Here is a 25,670-nt window from a genome sequence, read left to right on the forward strand (position 1 = left end):
TATCCAGATGGTGATCCGGGCACACTGAAATAGCCTTAGTTATGACAGCAACAGTAGCATATGCTGGAAGCAGGGGAGAGAACCATAAGTCACCCCTACCACAAAATCAAATGTAAATCACCCCAATTCTACAGCACATGTGTCTCATCAGAAAATATAAAAATAACCAGGCTGAGCTCTTGTGAGGGTCAGGTGTTGGGTGTGTCTGCTGTTCACGAGGCATAGAGCCTGAAGAAAGGATTGAATAGCAGACTTTGAAAAATATGTCCTCAATTTATTTGCTTGAGGACTAAAGCTATTAGCACAGGGGAAAAATACTGGTACTTCCACACAACTGAAGTCTAACCATATTAATTTCCACTGACACATCTTCAATCCGCCAAACAAAACAATTCAATCTGGCTGAAAAAATCACCCCTACCCCTCCAGTCCAGTCAGTTCTGCCCCTTTCTCCTCCAATCCTCCTGCCCCCCATTTCTTTGAATGATAAGTCTCCCTTCTGCTGCTGCCCCCTGTGCTCTCTTGGGTGCACAGAAGGCCCTAGGCTTCCCAGCTTCTCCTACTTCACTCTGGATCCTTATCCACCAACCACACTCCTGTGAAAACAGCCAGGCTCCAGTTGTTCTGTTGCTTCTTTTCTCCACCTTTCCTTTTAAAAGAAGAGCAGGAGCACTTGCTTACTGCCTCAAGCAGTCTTCTCATGGGAGCCTCATCCAGTCTGGGGCCCCCTGCCACCACAGATTTTGCAGCTTCAGTGAACTGGCCCTGGTGCAGAAAGCACTATGCAGCAGATGAGCAGTCTGGGATGGGGACCAGAATTCTCTTATAACCACCAAAACCAGAATGTTTATTTTATAGCAATTCTAAATGGAGGCTCAGTCCAGTTCTTCTCTTCTGCTTGGGATCTATGCAAGGACAGAAACTCCAGCAGATCATCCTCTCCTGGAAGGGAGACAAAGTATTCAGATACTTGGGAGCATGTGTTGGTCTTCTGTGCTGCACAGCTGGACAGGGGTAGGAGATTTAGAGACCAACCTTTCACCTGGATATATTGACTTGCTTTACAGTCAGCTTATCTCATAACTTCAGGTTTGTCTACACTGGGGAAATGAGTGGTATTTTAAAATATGTTATCCAACACATTTTTAAAACCATTTTGCCACAGGATTTTGGGTAAAGATAGTTATGTTTAAAAAACATGCTATCTGGTCATGGTTAACTCTTAGAGGGGAGTGAATGTGAGTCAACACAACTTTAAAATACCACCCATTTTCCCAATGTAGACAAATGTTTTCAAAGGCTGTGTATTTTTTTCCCAGGACTCAACTGAATTTTCACATATAAACCAAGATGCTTTAATCCAAAACCTACATATTACGGTGGTTGGTGTGCTTAGTTACTACATTGATAGACAAAGAGGGTTATATACGTATATTTACCTTTATTGTCAAGAAGCCTACAGTGGATTTTCATTTTTACCTGTATTGATAGGTGTGAGGTCTGGCATTGGCACTGTGGGTACTACAAGTAAATTAAGGAAAGTTTATTTTAGAAAAACCCAAAGAAAACCTTTCTTTGTCTGTAGGATTTCAGTCATTTAGTAAACTGAATGCTATACCTGAAAATAGAAGAACATGCTGATGTAATGAAGTACCAATACTCTCCCATTTATTTGGAAGAGATCCCTTTTGAAGAATTAAACTTTTGAAATAGTTAGGGATTGAAAGATACTAGAGAAAATACAGTGGAGAAAGAAGATTATATTTATTGCCAAAGATTACTTATAGATCTGTCAGTGGTCTTTACATGGTCTTCAAAAAGGAGGAAGGTATCCCACTGACAGATGTTGAAGGCAAAAAGGCTAGAAGGAGATGGACAGAGCCCTGAGGATTTGTCCCCAATTTGACTCCTGTCAAACTGTCTCTCTGACAAGAATGTTTTTTCCTCCAGTTGTAAGCACACTGTCCTCCAGGGGCTGAATAGCTTTCATCATTGCTTGCTTTTGAAGGGGAAGTTGTTGGATATGTGCCAAGTTAAGCTACAAGTAGGGTAGGTTGAAATGCCATGGAAGAGCGCCAGCTTGCACTTTAACCTAGCAATACTTGGCTTACATTTTCATGTCGTGATAAGGATGGGCAGTGTTTCCTTGCACCATGAACCCTGGTGTTATGCAGTTGTTATATGTATTCTTTAATTCCAGTGTGAAAACTCTGTCTGGGATGTTGGGTTTTTTTTAATTGGGAAAGAGACTGTAATAAAAAAGAAAAGGTTACAAATCTGAATTTTTTTTAGTTTGTTCACTATAAGAACAGATTTCTGAAATACTGAGCAATAATATGGATATATCTTACAACCAAATCATCCACATTTAGGCTTTATTTTATGTGTCTCAGACAGATTGTATTACATATATATGATTCTGTTATTCCGCTGAATGGTAGAGATGGAAAAAGAAGTAGCTCTTTTCACTGCCAATGGAAGATTATTCCTTACCGTATGTTTTTTTTTTTTTGTTGAATTTTATATGTCCCAAAAACACAGTTTCCTGAATTGTGTCGGGGCTGCTAAGAGATGTTTACTAGAGAGGAGGGAGGGGGAGATAGCTGTTGCCAGGCCAGGGTTGGGATTCTCAATCCATGTATTCTCTTCAGTCTGCCTTCTAGCTTTGCCCCGACTTGTCCTTCTGCTGGTCCTATCCCTGCCCTAGATAAGGAAACCATAAAAGGGGTTGGTGGCTTTCAATGGTGAATTCTTGACACAGATTCTGAAATGGTCCTGCATGAAGAGATAATATGGGTGATTGGCAGCAGGAGGCATTCTACCTGCTCATAGCAACCCAGAATTCAAACATTTACATAGTGAGAGAGGGCTAGAGAAATTGTGAGGGGGGAGACTCTTTTCTGCAGCTCAGAGTGAGGAGAAGGGAAAGGTGTGGTGGGAAAGTAGAGGAGACTGGCAGGAGCAGGGTTAATTCAGCATCTGTCCCCACCCTAATGGACAAGAAGGTCAGTTTACTTTTCAAGACCAGTGGGTAGTAATTTTAACCGTATACTTTTCAACTCATGTCCACTATATTTGGTGCCATATTTTGGTCTAATTAAATGAATCCTAAAATCAGTAGCCAGCTTTTTAATATTTATGAATATTTTGTAATTTCTGTTGTAGTTAATATAGTAAATTTCAGTTTTAGAATCAGTTACTTTCATGAAGATATATAAAATAGTCTTCTTAGGGTTAATGGTGGGAATAGTGTACAACTAGAACTCCAGATTTGATGAAACTGCTTCATATTTATTTGAATTGTAAATATTGTTAACATCTATATGTGACCCTATTCTCCATACTTGTAAATACCTCAGTTAAATTACTTCTGCATTAAATAACCCTAATCCTGTTTTTTGTATCCCCGTCTACACCTCCTCACCATATTTTTTGCATTTGTCTGGTCCAGTTTAATCTTAGCTCTAATTTACTTCAATATGAATTATCAAAACTGAAAACCGAAGGGATTGCCATTGTTGAGTATAACATAATGATGTGTTGCCAATATGCTTGTCTCTAGATGGACTTCGCTATCAATGTCAGTGCCTGTGGTGTGCACTTGCTTGCCTTTGACAATTTTCTTGATTTTAAATTAGTGTGGTGGTAATGGATGGTAGAATGATAACCTTTTGGTGTTCTGTAAAAGAAATTCCAGATTTGGGTTTTTGTCTGTAATAAGAAAAGGAGTACAGCTCACTTCGCTTATGCTAAAATAAATTTGTTAGTCTCTAAGGTGCCACAAGTACTCCTTTTCTTTTTGCGGATACAGACTAACACGGCTGCTACTCTGAAACCTGTCTGTAATCAGCAGTCCAGAATGAAGGAGTGTACCAACTTTCAGAATTTTATCTTGCCTATGGCACAGATTGTTAAAAGCATATATATTCTGTTAGATATGTTCTGTATTATTTTCTCTCTTTGTAATGCACCCAAGCATCCTATGATGGTCATTCTTAAACACTTTGGGGGAGATACTGTGCTACCTCTTTATTAATGTCTTGAAACTTTTTAATTGAACTAGGAAGAATGGAAATCCGATAGATATTGTGCTAAAACATAGAGGGGGCTGGATTTTCATTTAAACTAAGGCACCTTTAAACCACTCTTAAACCACACCATTCATTAAACCACACTATAAAGGAATCTTAAAGTGAGTGTGAATGTAATTTACTTCCTCTTTACAGCCCATTTACACTGTAAACTAGCAACTGACATGAAATGGCTCCCTCTATTGTTTTTCTAACAGAATTACACTTCAGTAAAAAACAAAGTGTTGCATATTTCCCATATAGTAGAACCCCTGTTTTACAAACTAATTGGGGACTGAGGAGTTTGTAAAGTGGAAAAGGTCTTAAAATTAAGCACTCAGAATTACAGTAGTTACAGTGTATAAATTGTTGTATTGTGCACTGCATCATTTTCTTCTTGTCCTTTCAAGTATTGCAAAGCAATTTCCAATACACTGAAGGCATCGAAATGTGAAAGGATATTGACTTGTTCTTCATCTACATGATTTTTGTTATGTGATATCTGCCCTTCCTGCCCTTCTTCTCCCCCTCCCCACCCCCGAAAAAATTCAGGAAATTGTTTCATAGAAGTGGCCATTTGTAAGATTGGGATTTGTAAAAGTGAGTTTCTATAGCAGTTTCTGTATTTATGTAGTGGAGGGAAAATACTATTTTTAAATAAAGTGTTGATATTTTTGCTCTAGAAACATGTCCATTTATTAACTTCTGAGAGTTTATCCTTAAAATTAGCATGGACATTCAGCTCAAGAATGTTTGTGTTGAAAGAAACAATCTTCCTAATTTTTTTTAATAGTGTCTCTGTTTTTGTTTCAGGATGTTGCCATATGGTTGTTTAGCAACAGGAGACCATTCTGGCCTTATTGAGGCTGTTTCTGCTTCAGAAACCATTGCAGATATTCAGTTAAATAGTAGCAATGTTGCTGCTGCTGCTGCGTTCAACAAAGATGCTCTCTTAAATTGGCTAAAGGAATACAATTTAGGGTAAATTTTCATGTGTATTTCTTGCTTATAACTTGTTATAAAATTCCTTACAAAGTGAAAATCTGTTTTGAGGATTAAGAAAAAATCCCATTTTAGGGTTCAATCCTGCAAAGTGATTCAGAGCACCCTTTTTTCATGTAAATTGTCCGAAAATGTATTATGTTCTCAGAATTAGTAGAGGATACACTGTATTATTCACACATAATAAATAGGTTTGATCCCCCTCTTTAAATTCAAAGCAACCTTAATTCTGGAGCCATTATAGCATCACCATAATGCATATCCAGAAGGTTTGGGTGAGTTTCTGCACTGCACCTCTAAGAGGCTCAGCAGAAAACTCACATCTCAGGGACTGGGAGAGGCTAAGGCGGCTGTAAGCTCTGCAGTCTCACGCATAATTTAGACAGCCCTCAGGAGTTTAATGGGACCCACTGGGCCACAGCGCTGTCTGGAATCTCCAAGCACTGAGTGCTGTATCCCTGCCTCCAGCACTCCCTGTATGCCAGGGCTTGCCAGGGAGTCCTCAGACAGAAGTCTCATTATTGTCTTTCACTGTTCCTGTGCCTTGAGAGTCTTCCCTTGGCTGGATCAAGAGCTTTTAGATGCCTTTTACATTGCTCTGTCCCTTTTACGCAATGTAAAAGGGCTGAGCGGAGTGAGGATCTCGCCCATTGTATGCATGCATATATGCACAAGTACATATATATATAGCTGTCTCTGCAAGTTTGTTGCCTTTCTCTTTTTAGATTTCAGATTCAGGTTGCTCTTGGAGTTCAAACAGCAATCCAAACACTGAATTCCAACACTGGCAGCTATCTGTGCTGTACATCATTGGATAAGCCATGAAACATAATTTAAAGAAAATAATAATTACACATACCTAATGGCTCAATGCCATTGCCTATTGTAATAGTTTAATTTCTGCATTTCTACTGTGACAGGGTCAGGCCAGATGGCTACAGGAGAGTAACAGAAGGTAGACATGTTAGCCCCAGATTAAGCAGGTCCCTTTTCCCTGAGTAAGATAATGAGCTGTTCCAGAACAATCAGGAAGTTGCTGGAACCAATTAAGGCAGGCTAATTAAGAAGCTACCAGAATCAATTCGGACAGGCAGGCTAATCAGAGCACCTGGTTGTAAAAAGGACTTCACTTCAGTTAGTGAGGTGTGTGCGAGGAGCTGGGAGCAAGAGGCGTGCAAGAAGCTGAGAGTGAGTAGGCGTACTGCTGGAGGACTGAGAAGTACAAGCGTTATCAGACATCAGGAGGAAGGTCCTGTGGTGAGGACAAAGTAGGTGTTGAGAGGAGGCCATGGGGAAGTAGCTCAGAGAGTTGTAGCTGTCACGCAGCTGTTACAGGAGACACTGTAGATAGCTGCAATCCAGAGGGTCCTGGGCTGGAACCCGGAGTAGAGGGTGGGCCTGGGTTCCCCCATCCCCACAACTCCCTATTTGATATGAGAGGAGTTGACCTGGACTGTGGGTCCCACCAGAGGGGAAGGTCTCTGGCCTGTTCCCCGACCCATTATGTCGGCCAGCAGAGACTGCGGGGATTGTTCGCCTCCTTTTCCCCATGCTGGCCAGTGATGAGGTTAGCTGAGTGAACGGCAGGTTTGTGCCACTAACAAAAGGAACCAAACTGAGGACTGCTGTGAACCTCTGAGGTGAGCAAATCTGCCGAAAAGCACAGAAACGACCAAGGCAGAGGAGGAACTTTGTTTCACTACATAGTGAAATGGTTTAATAATCCTGCAATTGGGCTGTTTTAAAATGTCCATATCTGATCCTAGTTTAAGCAAAATTGTGTGTTATCTTAATATGAAAATAGAAGGTGAATTATTGCTAACGTGTAGAATTATTGTTTGCCTTTGTATTTTTAGAGATGACCTGGATCGAGCCATCGAGGAGTTCACCCTGTCTTGTGCTGGCTACTGTGTAGCTACTTACGTACTGGGCATTGGTGACAGACATAGTGACAATATCATGGTCAGGAAGAATGGTCAGGTAAGAACCCTGTTAGCAGTTAGATGAACTCTATTTTTTTTAAAAAAAAGTCTTTGCCATTGTAGTTCTTGTAGAAAGCTTATTTTGAGAGTTTTTTCAATTACATTTTTATTATTCTAGTTTTAGTGTCTTACTAGAATAAAACATATAAATATGGAACTAAATATGTAAATGGTAGTCGTTATGGTTGACTCTGATCTGGTAGATTGGGGGAGATATTGTAAATAATTATTTGTCAAGTAAGATTGTCCTGAATAATTCATCATTTCCCCAAAACCCAGTAAGTCTCCTTATTAGAGCAAGGCAAATGTTTTTCATGCCAATCATTTTTTTCACTGAAAAATGCTGATTCATGTTAACCGAAACACACATTCAAGTCTATTTCAGAAAAAAAAAATTGATCAAATATATATATTGTGAAATGTGCAAACCGTTCATTTTCAGCATTTCTTCAACATAAAATTTTAGCTTCTTATTTCAGTAAGACATTTTGTTTCAGAATTTCACTGTTTTGTTTTTAACATTTTTTTGAAAAGGTAACCTTGAAAACAAAACACTTCAGTTTCAGGTTGAGCAAAACGTTTTGTTCAACCTAAAATAGATTTTTTTCATCTTCTTTGTTTCTCCAGAAAAACTGAAACATGTATGTTTTGGGTCAGCAGAATTTTTTTAAATTATTGTTTGGTTTGGCCACCAAAGCAGAAAAATTAATTATTTACACAATTCTACTCCTTATGGCACTAGATGATTATAGCTATGGTCAAATCTCAATGTATCTTGCAAATGACCAACCTAGAAAATCAAGGTATAGAGTTTTGAACTGTATGGTTCCATCTGGGTTAGACATGAAGAATATTCTCAATAAAGACCGTTGTTCATAATGAGTTTTTTTTATTTCTAGTGTAGCTTTATCCCGATTTTAGTGAAATCACTCCTCCATCTACAAAGCATTTTCTCATTTTTAGAACAATCCTGTCAGTATTTTATTAATTCGTAGAATAATTTTTCCTTTAATATCCCTGACACTGCCCCATCAACCAAAAACATGAAATAAATTAAATCTTGATAATAATTAATTAACTTTAAAAAATAGAAGCCTTACCCTGACATAGTTTCGACCTTGGAAAGGTGGAATGCCAGAGACTCCTTGAAGTCTATAGGGGACTTCACTATTGCTATGGATTTCACTTGGAAAACACTCAGATACTATGATGTTGGGCATCATGGTAAAGCCCTAACACAGATAAATAATGTTTATTGCTCTACCTTGGAAGCTTGAAACTGAAATTTCCTTCCTGACTGACCATATTTCCTCCTGTGTGGACGTTGCTGGCACTGATTTTTCTATTCAGTTTTGAAACACTGAGAATAAAACCCTAAACAAGAAATTACATCTCTTCAGAGATACACAAAAGATGGGGTGTTAGGGCAAGATGGGGGATTACTGTGAGTCTCGTTTTTAGCTAACCATTCCTGACAAGCTCCCCTTTAAGTTTTTAAACAAATTAGGAAACAGAATATTTTTCTGGAGAAATAAATTTTTATTTCTATTTTTGTTTAGCTCTTTCACATAGATTTTGGGCATATTCTTGGGAACTTCAAATCCAAATTTGGAATTAAAAGGGAACGAGTGCCTTTCATTCTTACCTATGATTTCATTCATGTCATTCAACAAGGCAAAACGGGGAACACTGAGAAATTTGGCCGGTAAGTATTGTTTTGCTGTCTAAGATAAAGTCATAACTTCTCTCCTCACCTTGTAGCTGGAGCAAAGTATGTTGATCAGTTCCAGCACACAGTCCTTTGCATAATCAGCATGCAGTAAAATAATGCAAAGTGATCACCCATGCAAGTGGACCTAGACTAAGGAAAAATACACCTTAGCAAACTTGAAACATTTTTGCTTTTTAAGAGAGAAGTAATTTTAACTCATTTAATTTGAAAACAAAGTATTAAGAAAATACTGTACCCCCTGCGTATATAGGTGAACCGAACTACTCATTATGGTACATAACCTATCGCTTAAGTCAGCGTCTGTACCAGATGATGGGCAAATAGCTAATGTAACACTGATTTTTTTATTTATTTTTTTAAAAGGCTCCATGGGTGATCCTGGCAATTACAGGCCAGTAAACCTACCTTCAATACCAGCAAATTGGTATTTGCTGGAATTGCTGGTAAGAATGGAATTATCAGACATCTAGATTAACATGATATGTTGAGAAGAAAGAACATGGCTTTTGTAAAGGGGAATCACACCTCACCAATCTATTAGAATTCTCTGAACATCTCAACAAACATGTGGACAAAGGTGGTCCAATGCATATAGTATACTTGGACTTTCAGAAAGCATTCATAAGGTCCTCACAAAAGGCTCTTAAGCAAAGTAGATACTGATGGGATAAGAGGGGAGTTCCTCTCATGGGTCAGTAACTGATTAAAAGACAGGAAACAAAGGGTAGGAATAAATGGTCAATTTTCATGGTGGAGAGAGGTAAATAATGAGGTTCCCCCAAGGATCTATACTGGGGCCAGTGCTGGTGAACATATTCACAAATGATCTGGGAAATGGTAAACAGTGAAGTGGCAAAGCTGAGAAGATGATACAAAATTACTCAAAATAGTTAAGTCCAAAGCTGACTGTGAAGAGTTACAAAGGGATCTCCCAAAACTGGGTGACTGGGCAACAAAAAAGCAGATTAAATTCAGTGTTGATAAATGTAAAGTAATGCACACTGGAAGACCCAATCCCAACTATACGTACAAAACTGAGGTCTAAATTAGCTTTTACCACTCAGTAAAGAGATCTTGGAGACATTGTGCATAGTTCTCTGAAAACAGCTGTTCAATATGCATCAGCACTCAAAAAAGCTACCTGAATATTAGGAACGGGATAGATAATAAGACAGAAAATATCATAATGCTACTATATAAATCCATGGTACGCCCACACCTTGAATATTGCATGTTCTGGTTGCTCCATCTCAAAAAAGATGTTAAAGTTGGAAAAAGTATAGAAAAGGGCAAAAAATGATTAAGGGTATGGAACAGCTTTTATATGAAGAGAGATTAAAAAGACTGGGATTGTTCAGTTTAGAAAAGACATGATTATGGGGGGGATATGACAGGTCTACAAAATCATGAATGGTGCAGAGAAAGTTAATAAGGAAATATTATTTACCCCTTCACATAACACAAGAACCAGGGGTTACCCAATGAAATTAATAGGCAGCAGCTTTAAAACAAACATAAGGAACTACTTCTTCACACAATGCACAGTCAACGTGTAGAACTCATTGCCAAGGGATGTTGTGAAGGCCAAAAGCATAACTGTGTTTTAAAAAAAAGAATTGAATAATATCACAGAAGATAGGCCCATCAGTGGCTATTAGCCAAGTTGGTCGTGGATGCATCCCTATGCTCTGAGTGTCCTGAAGCATCTGACTGTCAGAAGCTGGGCTGGACAACTGGATGATCGCTCAAAAATTGCCTGTTTTTTTTCACTGCCTCTGAAGCATCTGACACTGGCCTCTGACGGAAGACCAGATACTGGACTATATGGACCATTGGTCTGATCCAGTGTGGCCATTCTTAAGTCTGCATTCACAGCAATGATGTCTCAACCATGAAACACACCTATCTGTAGCCATGTGATATAACTGATTTATTGGGGGGGGGGGGGTTGGTGGAAGAGAAAAAGGAGGTAGGATTGCTTTTGTAATATAGATTGTTTATACATAGATCTGATTCATGTTCATATTTTTATAAATGATTTTTCTGAATTTAAAACCCACCCATTGTTAAAACACACATTTATTTTAACACACCTCTTGAGTACTGTGTAAGTAGAAATAGCACTGCTATCACTACCAGAAATTATCCTGCAATTCTGCGGTCATCAAATTCTAGGGTGTATAGCAAAATTTAGCAGTTTTGGTGATATTTCTAAAACTAATTTTCTACTGATCTTTGCCAAATGGCTAAATGTAAATGTAGGTACCATTGTATTCGGCAGCAAGCAATTATTGAGAGCATTTTGGGTCTGCCTACCAGAATCCTAAAGACAATATATCTGTCAGTCAAGGCTACTAATTTTATGCTCCACTTCCTTTCCGTATATTTTGGTTGCCTGACCTAAATGCATAGATGGTAATGTGATTCCCCAATTCTTCTTCTAGTGATTGTTCATACGGATTCTATTCTGTGTGCATTTGCCCCATGTATTCAGAACATTCCATCCAAAGCAAGAAGCCTCAACTGGATTCATAGGTTTCAAGGCTAGAAGGGCCCGTTGTGATCATCTGGCCTGACCACCTGTATAACGCAGGCTATAGAATTTCCCCCAAATAATTCATTAGAGCAGATCTTTTAGAAAAACATCCAGTCTTGATTTAAAAATTACCAGTGATGGAGAATCCACTGTGACCCTGAGTAAATTGTTCCAGTGGTTAATTACTCTCACTGTTAAGAATTTACACCTTATTTCCGGTCTGAATTCTTCTACATTCAACTTCCAGCCATTGGATCGTGTTGCACCTTTCTCTGCTAGATTGAAGAGCCCATTGTCAGTTATTTGTTTCCCATATAGGTACTTATTGATTTGAATCAATTCACGCCTTTTTTGATTTCTAATTTTTTAATCGTTCTCGTGGCTCTTTTCTGAACCCTCTCCAGTTTATTAACATCTTTCTTGAATTGTGTGCACCAGAACTGGACACACTATTCCAGCAGTGATTGCAGTGCCAAACACAGAGGTAAAATGACCTCTCTACTCCTACTCAAGATTCCCCTGTTTTTGCATCTCATTAGCCCTTTTGGCCAGTGTCACAGCAGGAGTTCATGTTTAGCTGACTATCCAGCACCACCCCCAAACCTTTTTCAGAGTCACTGCTTTCTAGGATAGAGTCCTCCACCCTGTAAGTATGGCCTAAATTCTTTGTTCCCAGATGTACACATTTACATTTAGCTATATCAAAAGGCATATTGTTTGTTTGCAACCAGTTTGCCAGGTGATGAAGATCGCTCAGTATTTGTGACCTGTCCTTTTTGTTATTTACCACTCCCACAATTTTTGTGTCATCTGCAAACTTTTTCAGTAATGATTTTAGTTTTCTTCCAGGTCATTAATAAAAATGTTAAATAGCATAGGACCAAGAACAGATCCCTGCAGGGCCCCGTTAGAAAAATACCCACTTGATGATGATTCTTCTTTTACAATTAAGCTTTGAGACTTATAAGTTAATCAGCTTTTAATCCATTTAATGTGTGCCATGTTAATTTTATATCATTCTAGTTTTTTAATGAACATGTTGAGTGGTACCAAGTCAAACACCTTACAGGAATCTAAATATATTATGTCAACACTATTATTTTTATCAACCAAAGTTGTAATCTCATAAAAAAAAAAGTATGAAGTTGGTCGGACAGGAAATGTTTTCCATAAACCCATGTTGATTTGTATTAATTATATTGCCATCCTTTAATTCTTTATTATTCAACTCCTGTTTCATTCTCTCTGTTATCTTGTCCAGCATTGATGCCCAGATTGACAGGCCTATAATTACTCAAATCATCCCATTTAACCTTTTTAAATATTGATACAATATTAGCTTTCTTCCAGTCTTCTGGGACTTCCCCAGCATTCCAAGCCAGCTCTTTTAAAACTCTTGTATACAAGTTATCTGGACCTGCTGATTTAAAAATGTCTAACTTTAGTAGTTGCTGTTAAACAGCCTCCTGAGATAACACTCTTTCTATTCAACTGGTATCAAATAGACTGACCTATAAAGCTAAGCGGGAAAGGATTTCTGTGTGGGCATTTCATCAGCATCCTTTTCCCCCAGCACCCTTTTCAGCAGTATTTTATTGTTTGTTAGTCCAGAAACAAAGGGTCATATAACAGCAATATCTGCACATCACTCTCTTTATCCAGGACCACACAATATTTTCTCATCCTACAGTAGCTAGATTCCTTAAGAGCATTATTCATGTTTTCCCCCCAATATGGGAGCCCTGTCCCGCTTGGAACTTCAATATAGTATTAAGTGTTGATGGCTCCCTTTTTGAGACCTTAGTAAGCTGTACCCTATACCATGTATCACAGAAGACTGCTTTTTAGTAGCTATTGTATCAGCTCAAAGGATAGGGAAAACAGGCCCTTCCATTGAGTCTGTCTTATACAGTTTTTCATAAGGACAGTGGTACTCTCAGGCTTCATCACAAGTTCCTGACCAAAGTTCTTTCAGAGTTCCATAAGAACCAGTTTATTCATCTCCCAGTTTTATTTCCTAAGCCTCAGTCAAACCCAGGGAAAGCTAAACTTCATACTTTTGGTGTAGTAAGGGCATTGTCTAGCTAGAAATGCGTTAGATTTCCTTTTGTTTAAATGGCTGGTAAATAAGCTGTGGTGAATGGAATGTATATTCCTGTTTTTGTGTCTTTTTGTAACTTAAGGTTTTGCCTAGAGGGATTCTCTATGTTTTGAATCTGATTACCCTGTAAGGTATTTACCATCCTGATTTTACAGAGGTGATTCTTTTACTTTTTCTTTAATTAAAATTCTTCTTTTAAGATCCTGATTGCTTTTTCATTGTTCTTAAGATCCAAGGATTTGGGTCTGTGTTCACCTATGCAAATTGGTGAGGATTTTTATGAAGCCTTCCCCAGGAGAGGGGGTGTAGGGCTTGGGGGGATATTTTGCGGGGAAGACGTCTCCAAGTGAGCTCTTTCCCTGTTCTTTGTTTAACACGCTTGGTGGTGGCAGCATAGGGTTCAAGGACAAGGCAAAGTTTGTATCTTGAGGAAGTTTTTAACCTAAGCTGGTAAGAATAAGCTTAGGGCGGTCTTTCATGCAGGTCCCCACATCTGTACCCTAGAGTTCAGAGTGGGGAAGGAACCTTGACACTTATCAAGAGTGGAATACATGTGGACAATCACTTGAACGAGAAAGAATGGAGATTCTTTAAGATTTGTTACTCACATGGATTCCAAGGCCAACCCTCCTTCCCCACAACTAAAGAGTCCTGCTCCTCTGGGATTCTGGATTGTCAAAGGAGCTGAGGGATGGTTGGGCCCATTCCACCCTTTATACCTCTGGGCAGGCATACACAAAGACATATAAGGTGTAGGCACAGCTTCAGCTGACACTTCTGGACGCTGCATGGGGTGTGTGTGCCCCAAGAGGGGAATCCACTTGGACAACACCTCTCAAAGAACCATAGTTACTATCAGATAAGTAACGGTACTTTCTCAGCTCTTCCGTTTCTTCTCTAATGTCTTCCAACTCATCTACATAAAGAGAAGAGAGAAAGGAAGAAAAAATCTAGTCACAGGAGAATGAAGAGGGAGGGCACATCTGTACGGATACCTCCAAGCCAGCTCACAGCTAAAAGGCTCTGTAGCTGGTAGGCAAGAATTACAGGGAGCCAGCAGGAATAAACCATCCTCCACACCAAACCTTCCACTCAGGGGCTCTGAACCATCTCATTGGCAGGGACACAGTAATGTCCCTGAGGCTCGACTTCATCTCTCTGACTTCTCTACCTACCTGAGAGCTTGTCACTCAAGCAGACTCTCTGAAATCTGTAGTCCACGTCCTGGCCAATTCCATAGCCCCCATGGCTATCAGTGTTGTGGAGACCTTCTATCTTTGGCCCTCTACAGTTTCGGCCTGTGCAGATTGGCTGCCAGTCCTTTGACCCACTGCTTACAACAGCCACTGACTCTGTTTACTGTCATTGGCTAGTATGAAAGGCAACGTACATGCGACAAGGGAAAATTGCCCACCAGTAATTCTATTTGTCAAAGTCCTTTCTTCTCCCTTTCTACATCGTCCCTGACTCCTACCTACTCTGACTTGTCCCCCTTCTATCCACACACAAATCAGTAAGACTCAGGTCAGCAAGCACTCAGAACCTAGAATTCTGCTTGGGGGTGGGGGAAGCAGTCAAAGACAGAGTCCTGCTGTAACTTGGGTTCAGGCCCTGTCATTTTGAAATGTGGATGCAGCTCAATCCACTGACCCAAGTCAGAAGGTCTGTGTAGTGCAGTATTGATGCTTTAGCAAGGTCCAGCAATTGTAAACCCAGGCTTACAATGCAGTGTGGGCTGTCAAGCATGGGCTTGGAAACAAGTCCACAAGCCCCGGTCCCAGAGACCTGGGCTTAGTGTGCAGTGGAGATGTACTCTTAGGAGGAGTCTCTCAGAGATTTTGCTTTGATGTGAGTCGCCACTTTGCTACGGAAGCCCATATTGGCAAAGAAGTGGGCATATTGATGCTCAGACATTCAGTTTGACTGACCTTTTGCATCCTTGCTTCTGGTAGGTGGAGCATAATGCTGCCTGTAGTTGGTGCTGCTGGATAAATGGAAAACAAACCGAATGTCAATGAGCTATTTTTCTACTGTAGAATAAGCAGTTAGCCCACAGTTCAGTTTGATACTGTCTGTATTTACTGTATGTATATTGGCAAACAAATGCAGGGTTGGAAGTGGAACAGCTGGAGGGTTAAATAAAAGTTCACAAGTGTCATTTCAGACAGTAATTGTATACTAAGCTTAATTTCATTTGAAAAAATATGTATTGGGCCAGATGACCTGTGAAGAGCTATCTCACCTATCTTTTCCTGCTTCATGTCCATTGCATATATGTTTTGTGATGGATGTTCAGGTTCCGCCAGTGTTGTGAAGACGCATATTTGATTCTGCGAAGACATGGAAATCTATTTATCACACTCTTTGCACTGATGTTAACTGCAGGGCTTCCAGAGCTAACCTCTGTCAAGGATATCCAGTATCTCAAGGTAAAAACCAGAACTACAGCTCAGTATGACTTAGCATTTCTTCTGTACATGAATTTATGATCACACAGCAAATGCATTTCCTTACTTTTGAAAGCCCTTTCCCTAGTATTCCATTCCATATAATAGAGCTTTCTTCAAGTGGTATCTAGTACTGAGGCACAGACCTATTTCCCTCAACTATTTTGTATGTAAGATACTGGAATGACTAGTTATGTTTCTCAAGGGATCTGTGATGCCTCCTGGGGGTACCATGGGTTTTGAGGAACCTCATTACCACCAGGTGGTGAGGAATGCTTGTGTATGCCTGCTGTGGTCAGTTCCCCAACTCCACCAGTCTCTGGCAACACAAGCACTGCCTTCCAGGCCTCCATTAACCCCACTCTCCTTTACTGGTTAATGATAGGTACACTCCAACCCCTGAGGCCCCTGAGCGGCCCCATGGATCACACTAGATGGATCACACCATGGTTCACAGCCCAGGATCCACTAGACACTCACAGAACTCCCAAATTCTCTGCTCCCAAAGGAACAGTACAACCAGCTTATCAGTTACATCTTAGACCACAGCTCTGCTTACCACATAATACTTAGATATTTTTATAGTAAAAACAATACGTTTATTTAAAAAAGAATACATTCAAGAAGCTAGTAGAATATATAAAATATACAAACATATACAATAAAATAATAATATACTTTGTAGAGCCTAAACTTAACTAACAGGACATTCTGATGCCTCTCAAAGGTTAGTTCACCCAAATTTTCTCTCCCACTGTCAAACAGCCAGACAGGCTGTGATCCTCCATTCAAAAGACAAGTGTGCTGGCAGCTTGTCGTCTCAGCAAAGGATAAGTGGGTGCATCTCTGCACCTCCAGATACAGTTCCAATGATTCATTGTCTTCACTTGTAAAGTGGGTAACCTCCACTGCTTGTTTTTTCCTATCTAGAATCTCCCCAGGAGACATTACTATCATTTGATTTGCATTTTTCTCAGAGTGTACATAGGTGTTCATTATGAAGCACACAGTACACAATTTACATATCGTCAGACAGGCAGATAAGCATCTCCTACCTGAAAGTAACTTGTTTAAAACATTCTGGTGACCAGTCCCAAGGCACAGATCTTAAGAACATAATTTGCAGTATACATACATAACTACTTACATATTGTTCATACATACATTTTGCGATGAGGGGACCAGTGGATATGGGGACCAGTGTGACGCAGGCTTTCAATAGAGACCTTACATGACGCTCTTTGGCAAATTAGTATGTGGATACCAGACTCGGGGGATCTCTGTGACTCTTATGAACCCCTGTGCCCTCTGCCAGTTGGCACCAAGAGGTCAGATTCTGACCCTCCAGGGTGCTGATCTCATTAAGATCAGTGGGAATTGAAGGTGCTTGAATACCCTAAGAAGTTTTTTTTTATGACCCCACAGATTGGTTGATGAAGATAGTGCTGTAAAGAAAAAGGTTTTTCTTAATTTCTGAGTCAAAATAAAGAAATTGTTTTAAAAGTATCTTATCATCTAGGTAGGTAGTTCACGTTCATATGAGAGGGCTAGTGGAATGCTTTTCAAAACAGAACAGTACAGCATGTTGCAAATTGCATCACTCAGGTAAAAGTACATTTTTCATACCAGCTTTTCCTGGCTGTCACTTTTTTATATTCTCCGACAGTTCATTTCTTTTTTGCCAACGTTGAGTTGCCATCTGCCTGTATGTCACTCATAACTTTTAGTTACTGAACTGCAAATTAGTGCCATGTTCTTCTTTAGCCATTGTTTTGTTGCTTTAACAGCAAACACTGGCCAAAGTTGGTTAGTTTCTCAAAAAAACCTGTGATTTCCTCTTTTTTCTATCATTTAAGTCCAGAAAATATCACTGTATGTTGATAAATGAATAATGGATTTTAAAGGTTTATAGTAGAGAAGGAAGAATGTGATTTAGAAAAATTAAAAATGCTGGGGGACGGGACGTAACTGGATTTTAAATTCCCAACAGTACCTTTTTGTTTCCTTTTTGTTTTTAGGACTCTCTTGCCTTAGGGAAGAGTGAGGAAGAAGCGCTAAAACAATTTAAGCAAAAATTTGATGAAGCGCTCCGGGAAAGTTGGACTACTAAAGTGAACTGGATGGCTCACACTGTTCGAAAAGATTACAGATCCTAGGTGGTTTTTAGATTTGCACTAAACTGAATGTTACTCTGACAATAAGTGTTTAAAAAGGGAACTGTAGGCTTGACCAACAAAATGTATTTCAAAACAGAAAAAAGGAAGTGGCCTGAATAATTGCTGATTCTTTTGCACTCTGCTTCTGAATGCTTGATCCCAAGACTTTCTGAACAAATAGTAAATATCCTGGATAATCAGTTCCTGCTGACTTTGCACGCTGAGAGCTACTAGATACTTTCTTTTTTTTCTTTTTTTAATTATTTGGTACTTTAAGAAAGTGTAAATATTTGTTTTTGTATTTTGGGCTAATGTACTCTACACACTCGGGAGGCTTGGAGACCTCTTATGAAACTGCTCATTGTTTTAAAATTGGGGCTTAAAAGAAGGGCGGAAGTTTTTGATATCTTAATTCTAAACATACTGTATATATTTTTTCATATGAAATCTGCCATACTTGCATAAATGCATTAATTAATTCTACTGTAAAGAGTAGCCACAGTTATTGTACTACAGGGAGGTGCTTAAAGTCTTGTACTGCTGCTGAAAGAACAGTATCTAGATATTTGTAAGATTTCTAATGGGAGTTCTTCAAAAGCACTTAGTGTTGGCCTAACTTTGCTCCCACTGACTTCACTGGGAGCAATTAGGCCACTGCTGAATGCTTTTGAAAATCCCTCCGAAAAGGTGTATTGTCTTCAATTAAATCTGTTTTTTAACTCTTTGCAAAAAGCAAAGTTATTTCATCTGTCTGCAAAGAGTTGCTTGACTCAGTCTTCCATTTAAGTTCATAACACTGATGCACACACAAACCCACTGTGTAAAGTATGTACAGTATATGGAAAATTTTACTTAAATATAATACAAATACTGATTAACAGAGCATATGTACCAAAATAATAAGGAAATTGTACCACCAGGTCGGTACTTAAGATTTTATAAAAAATAAAGTCCATACTTAAAATTCAACATGTTGTAAAACACCAGTGAGGAGTCATAAATCTGTTCTTACTGTATTTATTAAAAGCCTGCAGTAATATTACTTTTCCAGGATATTTGTGTTCAGTTTAAAATGGTTGCTAAAGAAACTGGATTTGTTTTAATTTATTTAGTGAGGTATCAGTTTTTTAGGTGCCTACATGGAGAGCAATTGTGATACGTGCAATAGAAACTGCTGTTTTAAAGGTGTAACATATACTGTTTCTGAACATTAGCAAGATGGAACTTAACTACTGTTTGTTCTCCAAAGACCACTGGTAGCTCTCAATTTGTGTTGACATTTGAAAGAGAATTAAATATATATTTACCTTTTGGACTAAACAATTGTTTTACACAGGAATTTCATTAAAGATTATTTTACTTTGTTCATAGCGTGAATTATTTTGTCCTCTTTAAAGACCAAACACCAAATCTAAGCCAGTTAGAAGTACAGCATTTTGTACTTGGTTTGTTCTCTTTTGTCAGATATGAAAGGACTGAAATGTTGTTTTGCCCCGACTGTTGGGTATGTTCCATGTTCTTTGCTGCTAGTGATGTTTCTGGTAAAGCCTGTTGTGTTAATATGCTAACATATCAATTGTTTTAATTGCCTGTCTACTTTTGGTAACCATGTACCATATCATCCCTCTGCTTTTAGGAGCAGACAGGAAGAAGGGAGAAGAAAAACTACTCCAATGGCCACAAATCTGTCTTCACCCTAAAGGGAGACAGATCATCAGCCTCTACCAATTCACTGCCTAAAAATTAACATCTATAACCATTGCTCAGTTGAGTCAGCAGAACCATTGCTGGACATGTTTAGTTTTGCTATACAACAAGGCAGATTACCCAGATTACTCAGGGTTAATGTAGCTCTGATAGGTAGAGGCCTGCATTAGAGATCATGTGGAGCCATACTGCAGTACTTCTGGGAGGGACTGAGCTTCAGGGAAGTCCAATCTCTCCGAAAACTCCCGAGAGCACAGTGGGGAATGCACATATTGCATTATTCCTGTCTGGTGCACAAGTATTGCAGGGCCATGACAGGAGGAATGATAGCCCGCTGGTTAGGGCACTAGCCTAGGATTTGGGAAGCCATTGAATTTCCTGGTCCACCATAGACTTCTTGAGTGACCTTGCGCAAATAACTAATTCTCTCTCTTCCTCAATTCCCCATCTGTAAAATGTGGATAACACTTACCTACCTCACAGGGGGTTTGTGAGCATATGTACATTAAAGATTGTGAGGCACTCAGATACTTCTAATGGAGGGTATATAAGTACCTGAGATAGATAAATAGCCCCATCTGTTCCCTGCTTCCTTTTGGTGCAACTAGCATCCCAGGGAACACTAGACCTTGTACTGGCGCTTGTACTGGAGCATCCTTGCACCTCCCTGCCTTCATGATTATCGTTTATTTTCCCCATATTTGTGGTTGGCAATGAATGAGCCAGAAAACTCTAGAATCTGAGAGGCAAACTGGAGTTGTTTTCATTGCTAGCAGTTAGAAAAATCATCTCTTTCAATTTGTAAACTGAGCCATCTTGGTCGGGAAATTATTGAAATGCAACCATGAAATTTTGGGGTACTGGTTTTCCAGAGTAAGAGAAGAACCACACTTTAAGTAGTATGTATTTGAGTGACTGAGGTAAACTTTTCACACCATACAAGGTCCCTTCTTTTAAATAAATAAAGACCCAAGGCACTGTGCAGTGAACTGGAGCCAAAGGCTGCAGCAAGGTTCCTGAATTCCTCAGCAGCCTGGAGACTTTTGTGACAGCTTCATTTAAATTTAAAAATGGAGTGTCTTAATTAACTAAATAATAATGATATATTAATTTCCCCTATTTATGTTCATAAATTGAATTTTAGGCTGTCCTTCAAGTTTCAGTTTGTAATGTGCTGCACGTTTTTTGCTGAGAAAACACACCTGCTTTGGAGAAGGTGGCAAGAGAGACAGAAAGGCTGGAGATTTTGTCATCTAGGTAGGAATTCTTGGGCCCTTGACATAGGGGAGGCTAGTGGGAGCAGTAGCTGGATAGTTCCGCTAAAATCATCAGCAGAGAAGTAATTAGCTACATTGACATTTTAAATAGTCGTTTGTTAGGTGTTGGTGTAAACATCCCATTGAGGTAAATGGCCATTCACCCCACTGACAGCTGTTGTTTTAGGCTGATTGCAGTCTCCAGTAGACATCACGGCATCAGATTACACTTGTTTGACAGTTTCAAGATTTTCCTCAATGATGAGGACTAAGAATATAAAAATGATCATATTGGGTCAGACGTGGGTCCATCTAGCCCAGTATCATGTCTTCTGACAGTGGTCAGATGCTTCAGAGGGAATGAACAGAACAGGGCCGTTTTTGAGTGATCCATCCCCTGTCCTCCAGTCCCAGTTTCTGGCAGTCAGAGGCTAGGGACACCCAGAACATGTGGTTGCATCCCTGACCATCTTGTCGAATAGCCATAGATGGACCTCTCGTCCATGAATTCATCTAATTCTTTTTTGAACACAGTTATACTTTTGGCCTTCACTGCATCCCCAGCAATGAGTTCTACAAGTTGATTGTGCATTGTGTGAAGTACTTTCTTATGTTTGTTTTAAACCTGCTGCCTTTTAATTTCATTGGGTGACACCTGTTTCTTGTGTTATGTGAAGGAGTAAACACTTTCTTGTTCACCTTCTCTGCACCATTCATGATTTCATAAATCTCTATCATATCCCCCTGTAGTAGTCTCTTTTCCAAGCTGAACAGTCTGTCCTATTAATCTCTTGTCATATGGAAGCTATTCCATACCGCTACTCATTTTTCTTGCCTTTCTCTGTACTTTTTCCAATTCTAATATCTTTTTTGAGGCGACCAGAACCGAATGCAGTATTCAACATGTGGATGTACCCTGGATTTATATAGTTGCATTATGATATTTTTGTCTTATCTATCCCTTTCCTAATGGTTCCTAACATGCTGTTAGCTTTTTTGACTGCTGAAGCACACTGAGCAGCTGTTTTCAGAGGACTATCCAGAATGACTCCAAGAGTACTTTGAGAGGGAATGACTAATTTAGATCCCCATAATTTTGTATGTAGAGTTGGGATTGTTTTCCACTGTACATTAGTTTTCATTTATCAACATTGAATTTCATTTGCCTTTTTGTTGCCCAGCTTTGGAAGATCCATTTGTACTCTTCACAGTCAGCTGTGAACTTAACTATCTTGAGTAATTTTGTATTATCTGCCAGCTTTGCCACCTCACTGTTTACCCCATTTTCCAGATCATTTATGAATATGTTGAACAGCACTGGTCCCAATACAGATCCTTGGGGGACCCTGCTATTTATCTTTCTCCACTGTGAAAGCTGATAATTTATTCCTACCCTTTGTTCCCTACCTTTTAAGCAGTTACTGATCGATGAGAAGACCTTCCCTCTTACACCTTGACTTATGAGCCTTTGGTGGGGAACCTTGTCAAAGGCTTTCTGAAAGTGCAAGTACACTGTATCACCCTGGTGCACATGTTTGTTGACACCCTCAAATAATTATTATAGATAGGTGACTAGACATAGTTATCAGGTGAATGAAAAGCTTAGATTGTATAGTTTAAATCTACAGCAAGACCTAAATTCCACTGCTGTCAAATACATGGAATCCTGACTACAAATTATGAGACTGAAACATCTTCTGATTCATGAAGTTTCACATTATTTTAAGTAGATGTTGAGGAGGGTAATTGTAATAAGTTACCCTGTTATGTACCGTTTGCTGTTTAAAAAAATATTCCCCTTTGTTAAAGCAGTCCCTTTAGCTGCAGTCGCTCATGTTTGTAGAAGAGAAGATACACCTAGACACCCAGACCTAAGATAAATAAGCTGTAATAGCACCCTTTTCCAGAGCATAAATTGTAAATTGTTTTGTCATCTCCTCTCTTGTTTGACTTCTTAATTGTGTGGTAGCTATGCTGCTCCCTAAAGGTGCTTCATCTTCTGTATATTCCTTCCCTCTCTTCCTGCACTCACTGCTTGAAGGTGGCAGATGTTCACAACTGTCCATCTAGGTATTTGCTTGTTAAGTGCCAACTCATATTTGTGTTCCAAGGGAGGCAGCTTCCCTTTCACTCCCTCACAGCTGTGTATATTTATGTTGATTTCATAACTCTTACCGCATATCATTTTTAAACAGTCTGAATTGATTCAGATCATCTAATATGACTATTCATAATATAACCTGATCCTATTATTTGGTTTGTTGGAACTATTGAAATCAGATAATTAGCTAGTAGAGACTTAGTTATTATAGTGTCAGACTATGATGATTTTATTCCTTTTCAGTAAAACAAAGATGTGATTTCAAATGTTGTTCTTAATGTGTGCAATCAGTATTCTGATTATCAATCTTTTTAATATACTGTATTAATCTAACACTATCACCTGTCTTTAATACTAAAGATGAAATTACATGTTCATACATGTCAACCTTTTTTGTAATCTTTAAAACAATTCACCTTGAGTAATGGTGCTGGGAGATGAGTAATGATCTCGGAAAATGAAATTCTCTAGTTAGAGACCATGGTAGAGCACATGCATCAGTACAAGCTGCCCCACTGTACCCGAAAACTGACCTAAAAGGACCCCTGCAAGGGATAAGGATACCTATTATTGTAGCAACTGTGAACCCCAATCCAGGCAAAATAGTAAAGAAAATAGCTTCTCCCCCAAGATTTTACAAAGCTGGTGGTCTCCATGCCTACTTACTTGTTTGGGTTTTTTAAAGAAAATATACACATGCTCTCTAGTGATTTTTCTGTGAATAAGAGCAGAGGCTGAGTTTTTTCCAAAGCTGCGATGGGCAACACAACTCCCTTTAGTATCAGTGGAAGCTGTGGAATTAAATCCCTCCACCCCAACCAAAATTCGTAACCAGGAGAGCAAAAAATGAACCATGAACATTTAAACAGGAAATAAAATTGAATCTTTCACATTTTGTCTGAAAACTCTTTTCACGAGCCACCTTAAGGCTTTTTCTCAGGGTAAATGGACTGAGATGTTTGTCTATGATCTGAGGAACCTGCACTTAAAAATCTGTGTGTTGCATTTTTCATGAGATGAGTTACAACACTGACATAGGCACACAGAGGCTTCAGCTTTATTAAAGAATATTGTTTTTTTCAAATAAGTACAATAACTGTTACTGGCTGCTATTAATAACATACATACAAGGCATAGCCTATCTGTCTGAATCTCCCACACACTGAGTTCTCAAAACTGCCCCTATTTAGTAAGTGTTTAAAGTCATTTCTTTATAAGGGTAAGATTTAGTACCATTCGGTTTCTTTTCCAGTTCTAAGGTGGTTGGCAAACCACTCTCCACCTGGCTAGGAAAGCAAGGCATTTTGTGTCTGCAAGCTGCAATTCAGTACCATGACCATGATCATACAAACTGTATCATTGACAACGTTTTCAGGCACAAAAGCAAAAGTGCATTCGGGTACATTTTGTGTGCTCTAATAATACAAAGAAAGCTGTTCTTCGAGATGCTCCCTGCAGATCAGCATGTTATGTCTTAGAATAATCTTCTGTGTTTAGGGGGATAACAAAAAGGTTGATCAGAGATGAACTTTTACTGCTTGGGCATATAACTGAACTTCTCTTCGGATATGGGCTCCTTACGCCTACAGCCATCTGCCACATTTGATCACTCAGAGTAGAATTTTGCTCAGATGCCCATTTTACACAACTAAAGCTAACCCTATCAAGTGCTTGAATGCTCTCAACTCCCACGGACCATGGTAGCAATGTAGACTCTCTTACAGGTGCAGGATCGAGCCTTAACTGCTAATGGGAGCATCTGAGATAGAAGATGGTTATCCTAGTATGACATGGGCAGCTAGGCCCCATCTGTAATTTGTTTCACTTCAATAGAACAGATACACAGTGTTCTACTCTGATTAGCTACACGTGGGATGCTTTAAACACCATTTCTCTTTGTCTGTCTGCAATATAAATTTTGAATGCCACAGCCAGTCAATTCTACAATTTCAATGCATGTTGGGGACAGTAGGGGGCAGAACACTATTTGGGGGCATAGAAGGGCAAAACCCTAAGGGGAAACATGGGAGATGTAAGAAGTGCCCCTGCCCTCTGTTTAGCAGAACCACAGCTTCAAGCACCTTTACAATTGTCTGTACGTCAAACTAATGGCACCTTCTGATTCTTTGTTGGTACAGCTCCTAGTGCAGTGGGATCCTGGTCCATGACTGGGGTTGGTAGGTGCTGCAGTAATACAAACACCACCTTCCACTCTAGCCTCTCTGCCTATCCTCCTAATAGAGTTTAGTATGTTGACACACTGAATGACTCATCTCCGTGACAGAAAGGAGACAATGGAGGGTGCACACAGCCCCTGCCATTGCGGGGTGGGGGTGGGGGAGGAGTTGGGAGACCCTTGTATGTGCAGAGGAGGGGATAGCACCTGCTTTGAGGGATAAGGGGAATGGGGGTGTGCACAGCTGCTGGCATGAGGGGGAAGAGTGGGGAATGATAACCTGGGAGATCATACACCCTGTCTGCTGATAGGGGGCAGGGAATGGACAGACAGAGCCCCAGGCATGGGAAGATGGTGAGAGAAGCTACAGAGGGTCCCTGAACTAGAGGGTATGGGAGGATGGC

The 25,670-nt window shown here is 39.5% G+C and overlaps 1 protein-coding gene across 9 annotated transcripts in view; it reads left to right on the forward strand.

Moving 5' to 3' along the window:
• Positions 1-19,392, forward strand: part of PIK3CB (phosphatidylinositol-4,5-bisphosphate 3-kinase catalytic subunit beta) — a 191,717-nt gene extending 172,325 nt beyond the window's left edge. For all 9 annotated transcript variants that reach the window (XM_048863851.2, XM_048863850.2, XM_048863852.2 and 6 more), the window contains 5 exons: positions 4,884-5,051; positions 6,929-7,052; positions 8,614-8,759; positions 15,720-15,852; positions 17,889-19,392. In XM_048863851.2, coding sequence (XP_048719808.1) covers positions 4,884-5,051; positions 6,929-7,052; positions 8,614-8,759; positions 15,720-15,852; positions 17,889-18,026 — 709 coding nt within the window. In that variant the 3' untranslated portion in view covers positions 18,027-19,392. The remainder of the gene's footprint in view (positions 1-4,883; positions 5,052-6,928; positions 7,053-8,613; positions 8,760-15,719; positions 15,853-17,888) is intronic.
• Positions 19,393-25,670: the final 6,278 nt, after the last annotated feature.

Source organism: Caretta caretta, chromosome 9, assembly GCF_965140235.1.
Source record: "Caretta caretta isolate rCarCar2 chromosome 9, rCarCar1.hap1, whole genome shotgun sequence".
Lineage (NCBI taxonomy): Eukaryota > Metazoa > Chordata > Testudines > Cheloniidae > Caretta > Caretta caretta.